The sequence below is a fragment of the Rhinolophus sinicus genome, chromosome 2 (assembly GCF_057876585.1).
Source record: "Rhinolophus sinicus isolate RSI-liver-muscle chromosome 2, RSI-T2T, whole genome shotgun sequence".
In the NCBI taxonomy this organism is placed as follows: domain Eukaryota; kingdom Metazoa; phylum Chordata; class Mammalia; order Chiroptera; family Rhinolophidae; genus Rhinolophus; species Rhinolophus sinicus.
Window position 1 is genome coordinate 63,263,526 of NC_142502.1, and position 15,988 is coordinate 63,279,513.

A 15,988-nucleotide genomic window follows, 5' to 3' on the forward strand; every position below is an offset into this window, starting at 1 on the left:
AAAAGTAAGGACCATCTAATTTCAGCTGAGGAATCAAAAGCATTAAGAGTAGGTGATGGTAAGTAAAAGAAAGTCAGAACGAATGGGGAATGGAGGCGGCAAATACCAAACATCTGGGGAACCACAGATGGAGCTAAGCATACAGAACATGAGAAGCGGTAGGGAATGAGACTGGACAAATAAGCAACGGGCTAAACCAAGAAAATATATATTTGATGTTAAAGGGTTTTGATTTTATCCTGTGGGGAGAACCACTGAAGGGATCTGAAGTAGAGACATGATTAAATCAGGGTTAAGACGAGTTAATCTGACAGCACTGTGAAGGCCAGAATTGAGGGGAGCAGAGAGGCTGTACTGGTAGCGGGGCTGGAAAACCCCTGTCGCCTGCCCAAAGGGAGGACTTTTCTAATTTGGCCAGTGGTGCCACAGGGACTAGTGACGGACCTGAAGGGCTTATATCAGAAGCAGAGACATCAGTTAGGAGGAGAATAAGACAATCCAGGTTAAGAAATAAAAAGGAAACCACGAACTCAAATACCTTCAAGGGTCTGATGGAACATGAATGAGCAAAGTCACTAGGTGTACAGCAATCAGGAATGCTTGGAAGCAGTAATCAACTTGAAAAAAATAACCCTCCCAAAGGCATTAAAAAACAAAACAAAACACCACTGTTGCTCAAACAAAACAAGTCCACTCAAGATGTTACCCCTAGAGCTACAAATTTGCTAAGGATAGTGAAGAAATTTTTCAGAGCTGGAATATAAAGAACATGGTAACTGGATATGAGGATGAGGGAGTGAAGTAGTTTAGAAATAGTTTAGAAATAGCTAGATTTCTTGTGTAACCTAATGGATAATTTAAAGAGTACCACCATTTCAGTGGTGTGAGGACATGTAAAGAACCCCTTGCAAAATAGCTATCATTATAAACATATGTTCCAGCACCTGAAGTTATGCTTAATATTTGGAACATGAGGGTTTTTTTCAGTACACACAGATTATGCTTAACCAACATTACTAATATTTCATCAATACTCTTGAAACTGGTGGAAAGCAAGATGGGAGGCAACAAACATGATTTACAGTATTATAGAGATGTTATTACAAAAAGTATTCACCTCAGTTTCAGATTTCATCTGCTGCCATACCAACTGATACGTTTCAAATCGAAGCTTACTGTCCTCAGACTCATTTTTCCCTTTATTAAAATACTCATCTGAAAACAGAAAGAAATGTCAGTTTCTTTTTTACATAATAAAAGTTAGAAAATCTGTACAAAGTCACACAGTAAGTGATGAGGTTGAATTTTTTTATACGTATTAAAATATATACGTATATATTTGAGGACAGGTAACGTTCAATATCCTTTATATTATTTGACTTATTTATGTATCTTATATTCTTACTGTGTTAACTGTATCTGTAAGATTAAAAATATCATTTTACTTTTTAGATTATATTTCTATCATTTACTTTTGAATTTCTAACAGTTTTTATTTAAGGTACATACATTTATTATTAATATATTTTCATTATTTGCTCTTATCCTAAGGCCTTGTATACTTTACTTGAAATATGTGCTTTGAGCTCTCCTTTATTAAATGATTCTTACTACTACTATTCTTGTTCATTTGTTCGATTGACATAGGTTAGCCGAGCCTTTTAGTCTGTCTGTATTAGTTTATGTACTTTTAGGATGTTTTCCTCCAAATGGTTAGCCATTTATCAAAATACCGTTTATTGCAATGGTTTTCAAACTTTTTCAACCATGACCCACATTAAGGAATGCGTTTTACATCATAGTCCAACACACATATCTATAACAGAAATGAACAGTCTCACAAAACAGTACTTATCCTTATCTATGACAGCAAATGTTTTCTATTTTTTGAAACTCTCATGACCCACTAAATTGATTTCATGACTCATACTTGAGTTATATATAACCTTCAGTTTGAAAGACACTCATTTATTGAATAATCTGTAACTTCTCCACTGATTGGAGATGTCCTTATTATCTAAATACTTATATATACACTTGGAACTATTTTTGAACATTTCAGTTGTTCTACTGAATCCACCTCTATTCCCATATCAGTTCTGAACTATTTTATTATTGTTGCTTTTTAGCACATTCTAATATTGAATAGATACAGGTCTTCCTCCCACCACCACCAAACATTGCCATTCTTTTCCAAAAAATTTGAGCCATTCTTTTACATTAATGTTTGTCATCTCTCAAAAATAATTACACTAATATTTTGACTGGATAAAGTAAAATCTGTAGATCGAATTGGGAAGAAATGACATTTTTAATATGTTAAAAATTCACATCCAAAAAATCACAGATCTCTTCCTTTAATCAAATATTTTACATTCCTTATAGTTTTCTACATTCCTTCATATTTCTTGTTGTTTACTTCTAGGTATTTGCTTGTAACAGCCAAACTTTCATGATATTAAATAATAATTGTGAAAGTACACATTTTGTTCCTGACTTCACTAGTATTCTACCACCAAGTTTTAATGTTAACTGATAGTTTGGAATAGAATTGTCTTTCATGTTAAGGAACTTTCTTGCGAATCATAGTTGACTCAGAGTTTTTGGCAAACATTGATTTTTAACTTTTATCAAAAGGCTTAGAATATATTGAACTTATATCGTAAAATGATAGACACAGTTATAGTATAAAATGTAAACAAAAAAGGCGATACACTATTACTAAGAGACAAAGCACTAAGAGACAAAGCAGAATAACAAGGCAGCCTTAAATAGAATAGTCATTTTACTTTGAAAATGAGTAAAATCACATAAAATGTTAAAGTGGCAAATCAAGACATGATTCTTTATGTGCTGAATGATGCTGCATCAAAATGTATAAAAAACAAAATTGTTAGACATTGGGAAACAAAAGCACTAGGACACTTGAACCTGTTACCATAACTGCTCTCATTTTTTTTAAAAAGATTTTATTGGGGTACAGGAACAGGACTTTATTGGGGAACAGTGTGTACTTCCAGGACTTTTTTTTTCCAAGTCAAGTTGTTGTCCTTTCAATCTTAGTTGTGGATGGTGCCATTCAGCTTCAAGTTGTTGTCCTTTCAGTCTTAGTTGTGGAGGGCAGCTCAGCTCCAGGTCCAGTTGCCGTTGCCAGTTGCAGGGGGCGCAGCCCACCATCCCTTGCGGGAGTCGAACCGGCAACCTTGTGGTTGAGAGGATGCGCTCCAACCAACTGAGCCATCCAGGAGCTCAGCAGCAAGGTGCCGTGTTCAATTTTTAGTTGCAGGGGGCGCTGCCCACCATCCCTTGTGGGACTCGAGGAATTGAACTGACAATCTTGTGGTTGAGAGCCCACTGGCCCATGTGGGAATCAAACTGGCAGCCTTGGGAGTTAAGAGCATGGAGCTCTAACCGCCTGAGCCACCGGGCCGGCCCCTAACTTCTCTCATTTATTTATCGATCAAGTAAGTAAAAAATAAATAAGCACTAAGAGTAGCTAAAGAATCTAAGCTCTCCCCACTGCCAGGTTCCCTCCTGCTCCTACTCACAGTGTGACATCGCCCATAGTGCCAGTGCCAGTGCCAGTCTGTCTCCCTCCTCCCCTCCCTCTCATTCTTATTCTCATTCTGTCTCCCTGTCTCTCTCCCTCCCTCCCTCCCCATCCCTCTTTCCAGAATACTGAGGAGGGAGAGTTACCAGTCTTCTCTTAAGTATACACCTAAGTGTCTCCGAGTCAGGGGACAGGTGGCGGCACAATGCAGAGCACATCCTACTTCTTCAGGCAGTCTTGTTTCAAGAACTGATGCCAGTGAAGGCAAGTGCTAAAATCTAGATATGTTTTCCTCATTCCTGCTCCATCTGTCTTAAAATCAGGGTCAATTCCTCTAAGATATTCATATGTGTAACAGTATCTGTTGGTCTTAGATTAGCACAATGAAAAAATATATAATGTACTTCAAAACAAAATCCAAATTGTACAAATTATACATATCAGGATTACTAATACTAAAAACTTTAAACAAATTTTAATAAATTATAGTTGAAATTCAACACAAAAACTTCTAAGGCAAAAATTCACCTTGTATTGAGAGGTACTAAGCAATGATTAGACTACGAACTCTAGAATCAGACAGTTTGGGTTCAAATCCCAGCTCTGCCACATACTAGCACTATCACTGAGAAAGTTTTTTATATGTCTAAGAATACTCATATATTATAATGGAGATAATATATTCCTCATAGTTTGCTGAGGGGATTAAACAAATTAACACATAAAGTGCTAGAATAGTCTGGCACATAATAAACACTCAATAAATATGAGCAATTTTATTAGTTACAATGACATTGCTGATAATATCAGAAACCATTTCATGTTATGTATCCTTCATGGTTAATGGGGGAACAGATCTTGACTTGTCTCTAAAAATGTACTATTTCTAGTTAAGTTTAGCAATCTCCAACAACAACAACAAAAATTATGTTTGTAAGTCAATCACTTAAAATAAAATCACTTATAATGTAGCTATTCTTTGTTCACTATTTCCAATTCCATTACTGTCACTTTTCATTTTCAGGGTGAGGAGAACAAGGAATACACAAAATCTTAGGTGTCTTTGAGACTAAATCTGTAAGGGTGTGAATCTTGGGGTCACTGTTTCTTCTCTTGTTAATGAGAAACTAGACTGTTATCATAAGTCATACCTCCCACCCTCTGCTCCCCTCAATATGGACCACTATTTTATTATTTGCTCTTAAACACAGGTTTCTTACCTAGTTGGTCTCAAACTGAAAGATTAATAATACCTTAAGGCCAGTATGTGATGATTTAGAAAAACTCTATTAGATATTCAAGTTACTTATTCCTTAGTCAAACAACGGTATAGTTCAGTTTTTCTCTTTTAAAACTAGTGTATGAGTGAGTATGTTTAATTCCACATCATAATTTTTCCATCAGAATTAATCTTCACAGTGCTGAATATTGAGTAGAAATACTCAATCAGCCTGTGAAGAGCTTTAAAAAAAATACCAACGCCTGGGTGCCGTTCCCAGAGATTCTGATTCAATTGGTCTGGGTTGGGGTGTGGACATTGGTATCTTTAAAAAGTTCATCAAGTTGAAATCTGAATAAAATCAATAGATTGTACCAATGTTAGTTTCCTGGTTGTGATATTGGACTATAATTATGCGAAATGTTACACTGGGGATAACTAGGTGTACAGGTGAATTCTTGACCCTCTTTCTTGCAACTGTATGTGAATCTATGTTTATATCAGGAAAATAATTTTTTTTAAATTCCCCAAGTGATTCTAATCTGTAGCCACAATTGAGAACCAGTGCAATTAACACTTTCTGACAGTAATATTGTGATTTGTTTGAAGTCTTTTTAACTTGCTCACTAAACAATACCCTGAATGAAGACAGTGAAGACAGTATCTTTTTTCATAATTTAATTTTATTGACGTATAATTGACAAATAATAAAATGTGCCCATTTTAACAGATGATATGTTCTAACAAAAGTATACACTCATGTAACCAGCCCTCAATCTAGGGAACATTTCCCTCACTCCAAGAAAAAGTCCCTGCTGCCCTTTTGCAGTCGATTCCTCCTATCTCAGCTCAGGAAGCAACTGAGATTTTTAAGACACTCTCTTTTAAAGAATGATGACATATGTTTTGAAGGAAATTTATTTCCCAGTTTGCCTTCTGAAGGTATTATTTGTATTCCCTTTTAGATTAGAACCCTGGGATGTACACTTATCCATTTGACCTATACCTTGGAACATAACTGCTACATCAACATACTAAGTAAGCCAAGCTTACCCAAAAGAATTAATAAATTCAATTACTAATTCAAGATTTAGAGAGCAAAACTAAGAAATCTGATATTAAGACATCTTACCTATTGGCACAGAGGTCTTTCTTTTCTTGAAGTTTGGCTTAAACACAAAGCAACCCTATAAAAAAGAAAGAAAGCATAAAGTCAAAGTAGCCAAGGAGCAGATAAATCTATTAACCAAGTATTTTATTGATAAGCAGATTTTTTAAAATGGTATTTCTTTAAAGTGCTAAGAAATCATCTCTTTTCTATCTAAATTATAGAAGGAAAAATCTTCTATATGAGGACTGTCCATTTCTTTCTCCTCCTTCCCACAGGATGTTCATCTTTGTTTTTGCTCTTTGTGACCTTACCTAAGAAGAAAATAAAAACTGATGAAATGTAAACTCAGAAATGTTCCATTTGTATAAAACTTAGAGAACATTAATACTACACAAGAAGATAAAACATGGTGATGCTCTCTCAAGAGAAGTATTTATTATTTAATTAAACTCCAAGTAACTTCAACTGTGATGGGAAATGGATCATTTTGGCTATCATGTCACCTTTCTTCATCTGATAACTCTTATTCATTTACCCATTACCGTTCTACTGAAACCCACCTGCTCTAGGAAACCTTCCCCAATTCTCCAGTCAGAATTATTCCTTCTCCTAAGAACTCACAGTACTTGAGTATCTTTTGCATTGTTTTAAATCACTTTCACTTAATATCACAGTAATTTAGGGTCTGTCTTCCCAAGTACTTTGTAAGCATCTTCAGGGCACATTCTGCATTTAGTTCAGAATCATTTCCCCAATGTTTAGGACAGTGTTAACATCTACATATTAGGCAATCAGTGTACAGAATGAATGACTGCTTGCCAAGTAATTTTCCTGGTAATTTCCTAGCTACATTTAGTTTTCATGTTATTATTTGACTAGTGATACAAAGCCCTCAAGCCACCCATCCTATGTTTATTCTAACAATCCTAAAGTGATGCATGATGGACAGCTTCTTAAGACTGTCATTTCTATGGAAAATGAAACATACTTAGAAAAAGTGATTTCAGGAGAGTTCTAAAAACAGCAGTGCAAGTAGAGGGTGCTAAAAAAATGTACACACATTTTAAGAAAAGAAAAAAACTGTACTAAAATTGTAATATTCGATATGTACGGATAACAAATGATGAATACACGGATAACAAATGATGAATACAACTCTTGTGTATACTTTTTTTTTGGCAGGCACCCGGTATATCACTTTATTTCTATCTTCTGGGCCAAAGAACATGTCATTCTCTATGCTGGAACCGACCCCCAGCCCCCCACTATTTTACCTAACTTGTACTCATTTTCCAGATCTCAGCTAAAATGTCACTTTCTCCAAAGGCCTTCGCTGACCCTCGGCAATCTAGATTAGGTTCTAGTCGCTTTTCTGTTCTCTCACTTCGGACTTTCTTTGTTGCTAAGATTTATCACAATTTATGGCCAGTTTATCTGTGGGTTTTTCGTTTTTTTTCTTGAGTGCAAAACGGAGTCTATTTGTTTAACACTCTCACCTGGTACCTAACGGCGGGCTTGGCGCACAATAAATATTTATGAGGAAAAAGGAAGGGACACTGGGATACATCCTTCGAGCATCCGACCTCCACAAACCAGAACTTAAAAATCTTCCTAGCCACAACACTAAGGCAGGTGCGCGTCTTGGCTCCCCAAGTAAAGTTAGCCTCAATTGGACCTGGAGCAAAGACGCCTCATCTCGGCCCTGGCGTCGGGACACCCAGGCCTGCGTAACTTCTGCTTCATCTCTTCCTCAAAAGGGAATGAAGCGGCGGCGGAGTCCTACTGCGCCCGCCCCCACGTACCTTGGACACCGAGGAGGTGGCCATGGTCCCCACAGCCCGCGGGATTCCAGATGCTTGGGATTTCCCGCGCTCCCTCGCGGCACAGGGCAGAGGTTAGTGGAGGTCCACTGGGCTTCTTGATTGGCTGTCATCACCCTCCGGGGGCGGGCTTCCGGTGCGCGGAGGCGGGGCTGTAGAGGAGGCTGGGACACGCTTCTTGGAGCCCGACATGGCGAGCGGCTTCCGCAGGTCCATCGCCTGTCAGGTACCAACCTGGGAACTGGCAAAAGGAGGGTTCCTGCGGAGTTCTGCACCCCAAAGCCATTTCCCCGCCGCGGGCCGGTCCTTAGTCAGCGAGAGGGCGGGTTCTGAGGAAGCCTTGTTTATTTCTGCCGCCTCCTCCCCCTTTGGAGATGCTTCAGCTGCTAAAAAGCAAAGCCGGTGTAGGGTCCGGCCTGCGGCCCAAATCAGTTTCTCAGAGTGAAAAGTTAACTTTAAAAGGCACATGTTGCTTCGCTCACTCTTTCCCACCCTACAGCTTCGTATGCTTTACCTGGGTGGAAAGCCACTGGGCCACGATTACCGGTAGACCCTATAGAAATTAGTATTGACCTAGTGAAATCCGGAGGCTTTGGCTAATTAATAAATGATAAAGATTTATTCCAGGGTCTTAGGGTTCGTAAACCGAAAATACAACTAAACAATAACCAGAGTGTTCTGAAGAAGAAGGAAACGCTGAGGGTTCTTTAGCCCTGAATTCTTAGCCTCGGGATTGGTCAGAGATGATAATCCTCTAGGTGGCCAGTGGTCTGGATAATAGTTGTCAGGTGGTCTTGATACTGAACATCCTTTGCCTTCATAAAATAATCAGAGGGTTATCTAGAGTTTTGGTGTATATCTAGGCACTGATGCAGGACTGGAAAGTTGGAAATTGTTAAGTTCCCAGGCTAATGAAAGCAATAATAGAATTGTTTCCTCATACCTCAGCCTACTTGATTTTAGCAGCTTGAGTATAGTTACTCCATTTTATTTCTTTACTCTCCAGTATTCTTTACACTTAGTGAAGTTGACAGTGGATCTGAATTTTCATTTTACAAGATCTAATTTAAAAACTGGTCATTTCTCTTATGGTCACTTTTTCTGTCTGCCCTACCATTACCTTTGGTAACTCCAAAGATAACATGAGACCCTGCTTTTTTGATTCAGAGGCTTCTTTGAACAGCTCTGTAATGAGGAAAGGATTAAAAACACTGTAACATCAGATTACATCAAAAATAATTTTTAAAATGCATCAGCCACCTCTGGAATTTTGCGGTGAAACTTTATTGTGGTCTTAAACTCATTTCCTTTTTGTTAATGGGCATATTAGTAGACATATTTTGCTTGGCATGTAATGCCCCTTAGTTCATTTTTAGAATATTGCTGGACTTTTGTGGGGAAATCCCTCTGCCTGTCTTTATGCTTATACGGTAGATGTACCATCCTGACTGATGTCAGCTTCCCAAATATCACCATCAGACCTTTTGATAAGACAAAGCTGAGTTTATGGCTACTGGAGTAAGGGAGAACACCACCTCAACCGAATTTTGGTAGTGTCTCTCACTGAGAAGGCAAGATAAGATTTTATTGAGGATTTGAAGTATGGTTTAAAGGTGGTCTTTCAGTGACAGGCTGAGGGCAGGGGAGTGGAGGAGATGACTTGATTAGGATTGGATACTTAACAGTATTTAGATTGATGGAAAGAGCAAGGTGAGGAGTGCAAGGAATCTTAGGCATAAACTGTTGATGCTTTGTATTGAAGAACTGATAGATGTTTCAGGTAGTTCCTGTAATGAATAATCAAGATATTTATCTGGGCAGGAGTCTCCTAGAATAGTAAAGTTATGTTAATGAAGACGAAATAATAAAGTCATGTTAATGTAGACAGTGAACTATGTCCAGGGTAGGTAGTTTTGGACCTCAGTGTCACAAGTTGTGTTGTGTTGGGATGGGAGGTGGGGAAGGTAAGGTGGTGTCCATTGTTAGCCCTTAAGTAAAGAAAGTGCCATGGCTAGAAACATTTTGTGTTTAGTTTTGCAAAGGCTGTATGCTTCTGTGTAAAAAAGGCAAGTTGGAGAACCAGGGACTAATGTGTATTGAGTGTATATTTGGCTAGATACTTTACATTCACGTTTGGGCCCCATGATAACCCTATGACAGACATATTAACCTTATTATACAGTTGAGCAAATTGAGATCCAGAGAGAGTAAATAACTTACCCAAGGCCACTTGGTCAGTAAATTGAAGTTGGTTTATGAACAGAGATCTAACCTCAAAATCACCTCCTTCTTATACATTATGCTGTTTATAGTTTATGAGGGCAAGGAGAACAATCTGATCATTAAACAGAATCTAATAAGTTTGTATGACAACATAAATTAAGCAAATATGTATTTCTCCAAATATGGAGTCATTGAGGGTTGATCTGAAATGAGCATAAATAAAAATATGCACAACACCTACATTTACAAATGAGGAGCTTTTGCTAGTTCAGGAATGAAGGAATGAATGTATTACATGAAATGGCACATGTGTTCAACAAATTTTGATTAATGAGTCTACAGTTTTCTAAGCATTATCACGAGTCCTAAATTGAAAGTGAATAGAATATAATTTCTGCCTTGGCATGTCTCCAGCCTAACTTGGGAAACATACATAAACAAATAATTGCAGTGCAGTCTGTAACTACTATGGCAGAAGCATATGTGAAGTGCTAAGGGAATATGGAGAAGAGAACTTCTAAGTGTCAGGAAAGGCTTTGTGGAAAAGGTAATGTTGGGGCTCAGTCCTGAAAGGAGAATGGGTAGGAGTGTACCAAGTGAGTAGGGTGACAGCTTGGGGAGGGTTAGGATACTCCCAGAAGAGCATGTGCATAGACACAGACACATGGGAGAGCATGGTTATGTTCGTGGAACCACAACATTTAGACATAACTGAAATTTAGAGTATGCCTCTGATGACCCACTTCAGCAGGTCCTGTTGATTCTATCTTCAAAATAATATCTTGAATCCATCCACTCTTTTCCATCGCTACTGCCCTTCCCTTCCGTCACCCCAAACCAAGCTACCAGTAGCACCTATATCAACTGCTTACACCAGCATTCTAATGGATCTTTCTGTTTCCATTCTTGCTCTCCCTCCATTCTCCTTGTAGCAAGAGAAGTGACTTTCAAAATGTCAGTCAAATCATATCACTTATAACTACATTACACAAATTCTCCCACTACTTAACAGCTTTCTTCCCAACCTCAACTCATACCACTCTACCCCTTCTTTCTGTAGGTTCTAGCCACACTGTAATTTTCTATTTTTCCATTCCCAGTATCTTATATAACCACACTATAGTTAGATTTACATAACATTGACATGCTTTTATCTAGTTTATAGTTTGTTCCCGTTTTGTTGTTTTTCAATATTTTTTCCAGGATCACAAACTACATTTCATTGTCATGTAATTGTTTATATTTTGAGTGACCTGAAGCTCTCTTTCTCATTACTTTATATCTACATAACTTGATAGAGATGCATTGCTAACAGTGAATAGAAGACAGGCCTTGACTACTGATGAGTTTTATTGTCAGTTTCAGGTGTGGCCTCAAGGAGCAATTGAACTTGTTGACCAATTGTCCTCTAGTCCTAAACTGAAATATTTATGTTGGGGAGATATTTATCCACATTCAAGTGAATGACAGGCGTGACTGAACTATCTAGCTGTGTACTTCACTTCTAACCCACTCTCACAGGCCCACCAGTGTTCAGTTCTGCTTAAAACCACAACGACAAGAGCCATGCTGAATTTCTTTCATTATAGATAATTGGTAATAATAACTTGCCCTCCAAATCGTTTGGAATGTTTTCTTCTGGCCCTGGAAGTGTCAGTTGTTACCTTGTTCGCTGCCTGTTTGAGTCTTTGAGCAAATCCAGACCAGCACCTGAAGAAAGGTTCAGCAAATGTGGGAGTGCTTGTGCCTCGGGTCTTGGCAGCAAACATATACACCGGACCTGGTTATGTTACAGAGTCAAAAGAGAGGAATAACCAAGTGTAATTGACAGTTTAAAATCTGGAAGAGTGATTATGGGGACAGAGTCCCAGAGAGCAGTTTCCAGGTTCTCAGCCTCACATGGAAGGTACTGGCTCAGGTAGTAGATGGCCATCAGCTGTGACTAGTTGGCCATCAGCTGTAACCAGTTAGCCATTAGCCACTGATATAACTGCTGTGGCTACGTTGGCAGGGTGGTTGGTTGGCAGAGAAGCGGACGGCAGGCTGTGGAACGTGTGGCTCCTGTCTCCTGTTACTCCAACCCAGCCACCAGCGAGAGTATAGTGGTATGACTCCCCATCTATGGCTCTGTGGGTGTTCCTTTTTGGTCTTACCGTGTCCTCCGTTCTTGTGTGGTGAGCGGAAGCTGAGACCCCGCACGACACCTGGCATGACGTTGCTAAAGCATAAGAATCTTTTTTCGTTAGCAGAATTAGGGTTCTTATGTGATTACCAGAGACTTTGATCTTGAACTTAAGCTCCTAACTGAATTTAGAACCTGTCTAGAGCTAAACTGATCTACTAGGGCTAGGAATTGTGTTTGCCTGGGAAAGGAATGGTTGGGTGCTGCCCACAAGCTGCTTAATTAACGTGCTTTCTCATGCTGGGTATCCTGGGAACTAAAGATTATTCTATTAGAATCTCTGACCTTAGGTTGCCAAATCTAAGGCTTAGAATTGTACCTGGTACAGTGTAAGCACTCAACACATATTAGCCATTATTATATTCTACATTATACCTGTGGTAGTCTTGGATGAAGCCTAATGCCAGTAGAAACACCTTTATCTGAAGGGGAAAAAAGAAAAATCCTGTAGCTAAGGAAACCCATAGGCCACGTTCTCAATAGAAAATGCACTAAATACAATCTCAGAGACAGTTGAAGAAAGTCATTCTTTCTAGAATAACTGAACCTATGAGAACATAGGTCAATTTTTACCATGCTCTCTGGCATTTGACCACTTGCCAGTGATTCTTAACATTTTTTTCTTCTTATTTTGGTGCCCCACCCATTTGAAGGATACTCCTTTAATTAAAAACGCTCACTAAGGTGGACGCTGATTGTTAACCTGAAGGGCAGCTGATGTCTCCCTAAGCCTTGTGGTTCCCAAGCCTTGGCTACAGACTGGAAATACCTGAGAAGCATTAAAAAATACCTAAGCCCAGGTGCATTGGCCTGGGGTGGGGTAGGGGCTTTGAAGTTTTAAAAATCATCAGGTGATTCTGATGTTTATCCAGGCTTGCTAACCACTTACCAAGGACGGCCAGGAGGCAGAAAAGCGTAGTGCGGTGGTCCCCACACTTCACTGCACATTAGAATCAACCAGAGAACTTTTTAACATCCAGTTGCCCAGGTCACACCCTGTGCTAATTAAATCAGGATCGTTGCATGCGGAAGCCAGGCATCAGTGTTTTGTAAAGATCCCCAGGTCTTTTCAATGTGCAGCAAAGTGTGGGATTCACTGGTATAATGATTAAGAACATTGACTGTGGAAGATATGTGGGTTTAAAACCAGCTTCTCTGATAGGTATGTAAGATCTCTGTCCCTCATCTGTAAAATCTGGAAAATTTAGCTACCTCATTAGGATTTAATGAATTAATAAATATGTAGTGCTGAGGGTTGTGTTTGGTACGGTGTATACACTCAATAAATATTGCGTTAAATTAGAATTCTGAGGAAAGAATATTTTGGAACCCCCTTTTGCACATCACTTTCTGATTTGGGGGACCTATTTGTTATCCATTACCCTGTAAATAATCATCATCATTAATAGGTTGACCTTCTTTTTAGATATATTTCTTTGCAGATATACAGATAAAAAAAAAGAAGGGAGGGAGATAGGAAGACTGGACAGATAATGTTTTTTTATAAAAGCGGGGCTGTATTGTAATGAGTTTTTATTTTAGGTTCCTTTGCTTTTTTAAAGGTTTTATGATGGAAAATGTCCAACTGCCTAAAGTACAGTAGGGTTGTAATTCCCCATGTACCCATAACTGAAATGCTATTTTAAGTAAAATGTACTAAACAATTTTGCTTGAATTTAATGAAAGAGAAAGAAACCAAAGTGCAATTCAAAGAATTATTGATGTATTTGGTAAATGAGTCCTCCACAACTAAGGAAAGAGATTGTGAAGAACATTCCAGTTTGGTGTGTTTCTTTAAAATCTTGATGTTTCCAATTTAGACAGTATCAACCCCTGCCACAGAGAGGGGGACATTAGCACTCCTGTTTGATATAACTTTGCTCTGCCTTTCCTAATTTGTTTGAGTAACCTTTTCACTCAAAGTTTGTAACACTTAAAGTCTATTTATTAACTATATCTATACTACTTGTCCCCTATTCATTTTATATTGGATGAGATGCTTCCCACCGATCCTTTTCCTGATGCATGGCTTAATTGGCTGTATTTCTTTATAAATAGATTTTTCAAGAAGGGCCCATGGTCCTTTATTTTTTTGAAATTTTACTTTTGTTTTTTTGTTTTGTTTTTTTTTAGAAATGATGACTTCTCAGATAAAATAATCCTAGATGTATCAAAAGGGGGTTTAATCATCAGAAAATTAGCATGTTTAGAAATATCAAAATAATATGAATTACTTCAGGTTTAGAAATAATATCAAAAATCTTCATTTCAGAAATAAAGCAGTAACACCAGATTGTTGAGTTCTGATTTTAAATTTTCCAGAGACTGATACTACAGATGCAGATGCACACAATCCAGTGTTATTTTTTACTTTCCATATATTATTTGGCAACTAATTCAAACTGAAAAAAGAACAACTTGAGCAGGTGAAATAAAGTCTGCAACTTCTCTAGTGGGTGGATCTAGTCCCATTTAATATCATTGCTAAATTATTCGCTTTAACCAGATCATGATCGCTGATTACATAACATTGGTACAAAGAAAAGTGCATTTACAGGGTCTGACAATTAAGTTTGCGAATTTGTTGCAATGATGTTGCTAACCTTTTGATATCAGAGGGATTATTCATTATGAGTTTGTACCAACTGGACAAACAGTTAACCAAGTTTACTATTTGGAAGTGCTGAAAAGTCTGCGTGAAAAGTTAGACAACCTGAACTTTTCACCAACAATTCATGGCTCTTGCATCACGACAATGCACCAGCTCACACAGCACTGTCTGTGAGGGAGTTTTTAGCCAGTAAACAAATAACTGTATTGGAACACCCTCCCTACTCACCTGATCTGGCCCCCAATGACTTCTTTCTTTACCCGAAGATAAAGGAAATATTGAAAGGAAAACATTTCGATGATGTTCAGGATATCAAGGATGACAGCTCTGAGGGCCATTCCAGAAAAAGAGTTCCAAAATTGTTTTGAAGGGTGGACCAGGCACTGGCATTGGTGCATAGCTTCCCAAGCAGAGTACTTCAAAGGTGACCATAGTGATATTCAGCAATGAAGTATGTAGCACTTTTCTAGGATGAGTTCGTGAACTTAATTGTCCAACCTAGTATGTCAGTACTGTGTGATTTTGATTACTATGGCCTTGTAGTATAATTTGATGTCAGGTAGCATGATACCTCCAGCTTTGTTCTTCTATCTTAGGATTGCTGTGGCTATTATTCAGGGTCTTTTATGGTTCCACGTAAATACTAGTATTATTTGTTCTAGGTCTGTGAAAAATGCCATTGGTATTTTATAGGGATTGCATTGAATCTATAGATTGCTTTGGGTAGTATGGACATTTTATATTCTTCCTATCCACGGGCATAGTGTATGTTTCCATTTATTTTATCTTCTTTAATTTCTCTTCGATGTCTTAGAATTTTCTGAGGTTTTTTACTTGGTTAAATTTACTTGTAGGTATTTTATTTTTTTAATGCAATTGTAAATGGGATTGTTTTCTTAATTTTTTCTGATAGTTTGTGTTTGGTGCATAAAAATGCAACCAATTTCTGAATATTAATTTTGTATCTTGCTACTTTACTAAATTCATTTATCAGTTCTAATAGCTTTTTTGGTGGAATCTTTGGGTTTCTGTATAGTATTATGTCGTCTTCAAAAAATGACAGTTTTACTTCTTCCTTTGCTGTTTGGATGCCTTTTATTCCTTGTCTAATTGCTGTGGCGAGGTCTTCCAGTACTGTGTTGAATAAAAAGTGGTGAAAGTGGGCATCCTTGTCTTGTTCCTGATCTTCAAAAAAATGCTTTTAGCTTTTTCCCATTGAGTGTGATATTAGCTGTGGGTTTGTCGTATATGGGCTTTATTATGTTGAAATAT

At 38.0% G+C, this 15,988-nt stretch overlaps 2 protein-coding genes across 7 annotated transcripts in view; one reads left to right on the forward strand and one right to left on the reverse strand.

Moving 5' to 3' along the window:
- ORC3 (origin recognition complex subunit 3) overlaps positions 1-7,793 on the reverse strand; it is a 48,678-nt gene extending 40,885 nt beyond the window's left edge. Inside the window, exons 1-3 of one of the 3 annotated variants that reach the window (XM_074333280.2) lie at positions 7,683-7,793; positions 5,902-5,956; positions 1,118-1,215 (exon numbers count right to left, since the gene is read on the reverse strand). In XM_074333280.2, coding sequence (XP_074189381.2) covers positions 1,118-1,215; positions 5,902-5,956; positions 7,683-7,706 — 177 coding nt within the window. In that variant the 5' untranslated portion in view covers positions 7,707-7,793. Of the gene's footprint in view, positions 1-1,117; positions 1,216-5,901; positions 5,957-7,376; positions 7,658-7,682 lie in introns of those variants that run through there. The other 2 variants (XM_019743293.3, XM_019743295.3) reach the window with 2 other exon arrangements.
- Positions 7,794-7,843: 50 nt separating this feature from the next.
- The window catches only part of RARS2 (arginyl-tRNA synthetase 2, mitochondrial), a 54,306-nt gene continuing 46,161 nt past the window's right edge, over positions 7,844-15,988 (forward strand). For 3 of the 4 annotated variants that reach the window (XM_074333282.2, XM_088795568.1, XM_074333284.2), the window contains exon 1: positions 7,844-7,926. In XM_074333282.2, coding sequence (XP_074189383.1) covers positions 7,891-7,926 — 36 coding nt within the window. In that variant the 5' untranslated portion in view covers positions 7,844-7,890. The remainder of the gene's footprint in view (positions 7,927-15,988) is intronic. The other variant, XM_088795569.1, reaches the window with a different exon arrangement.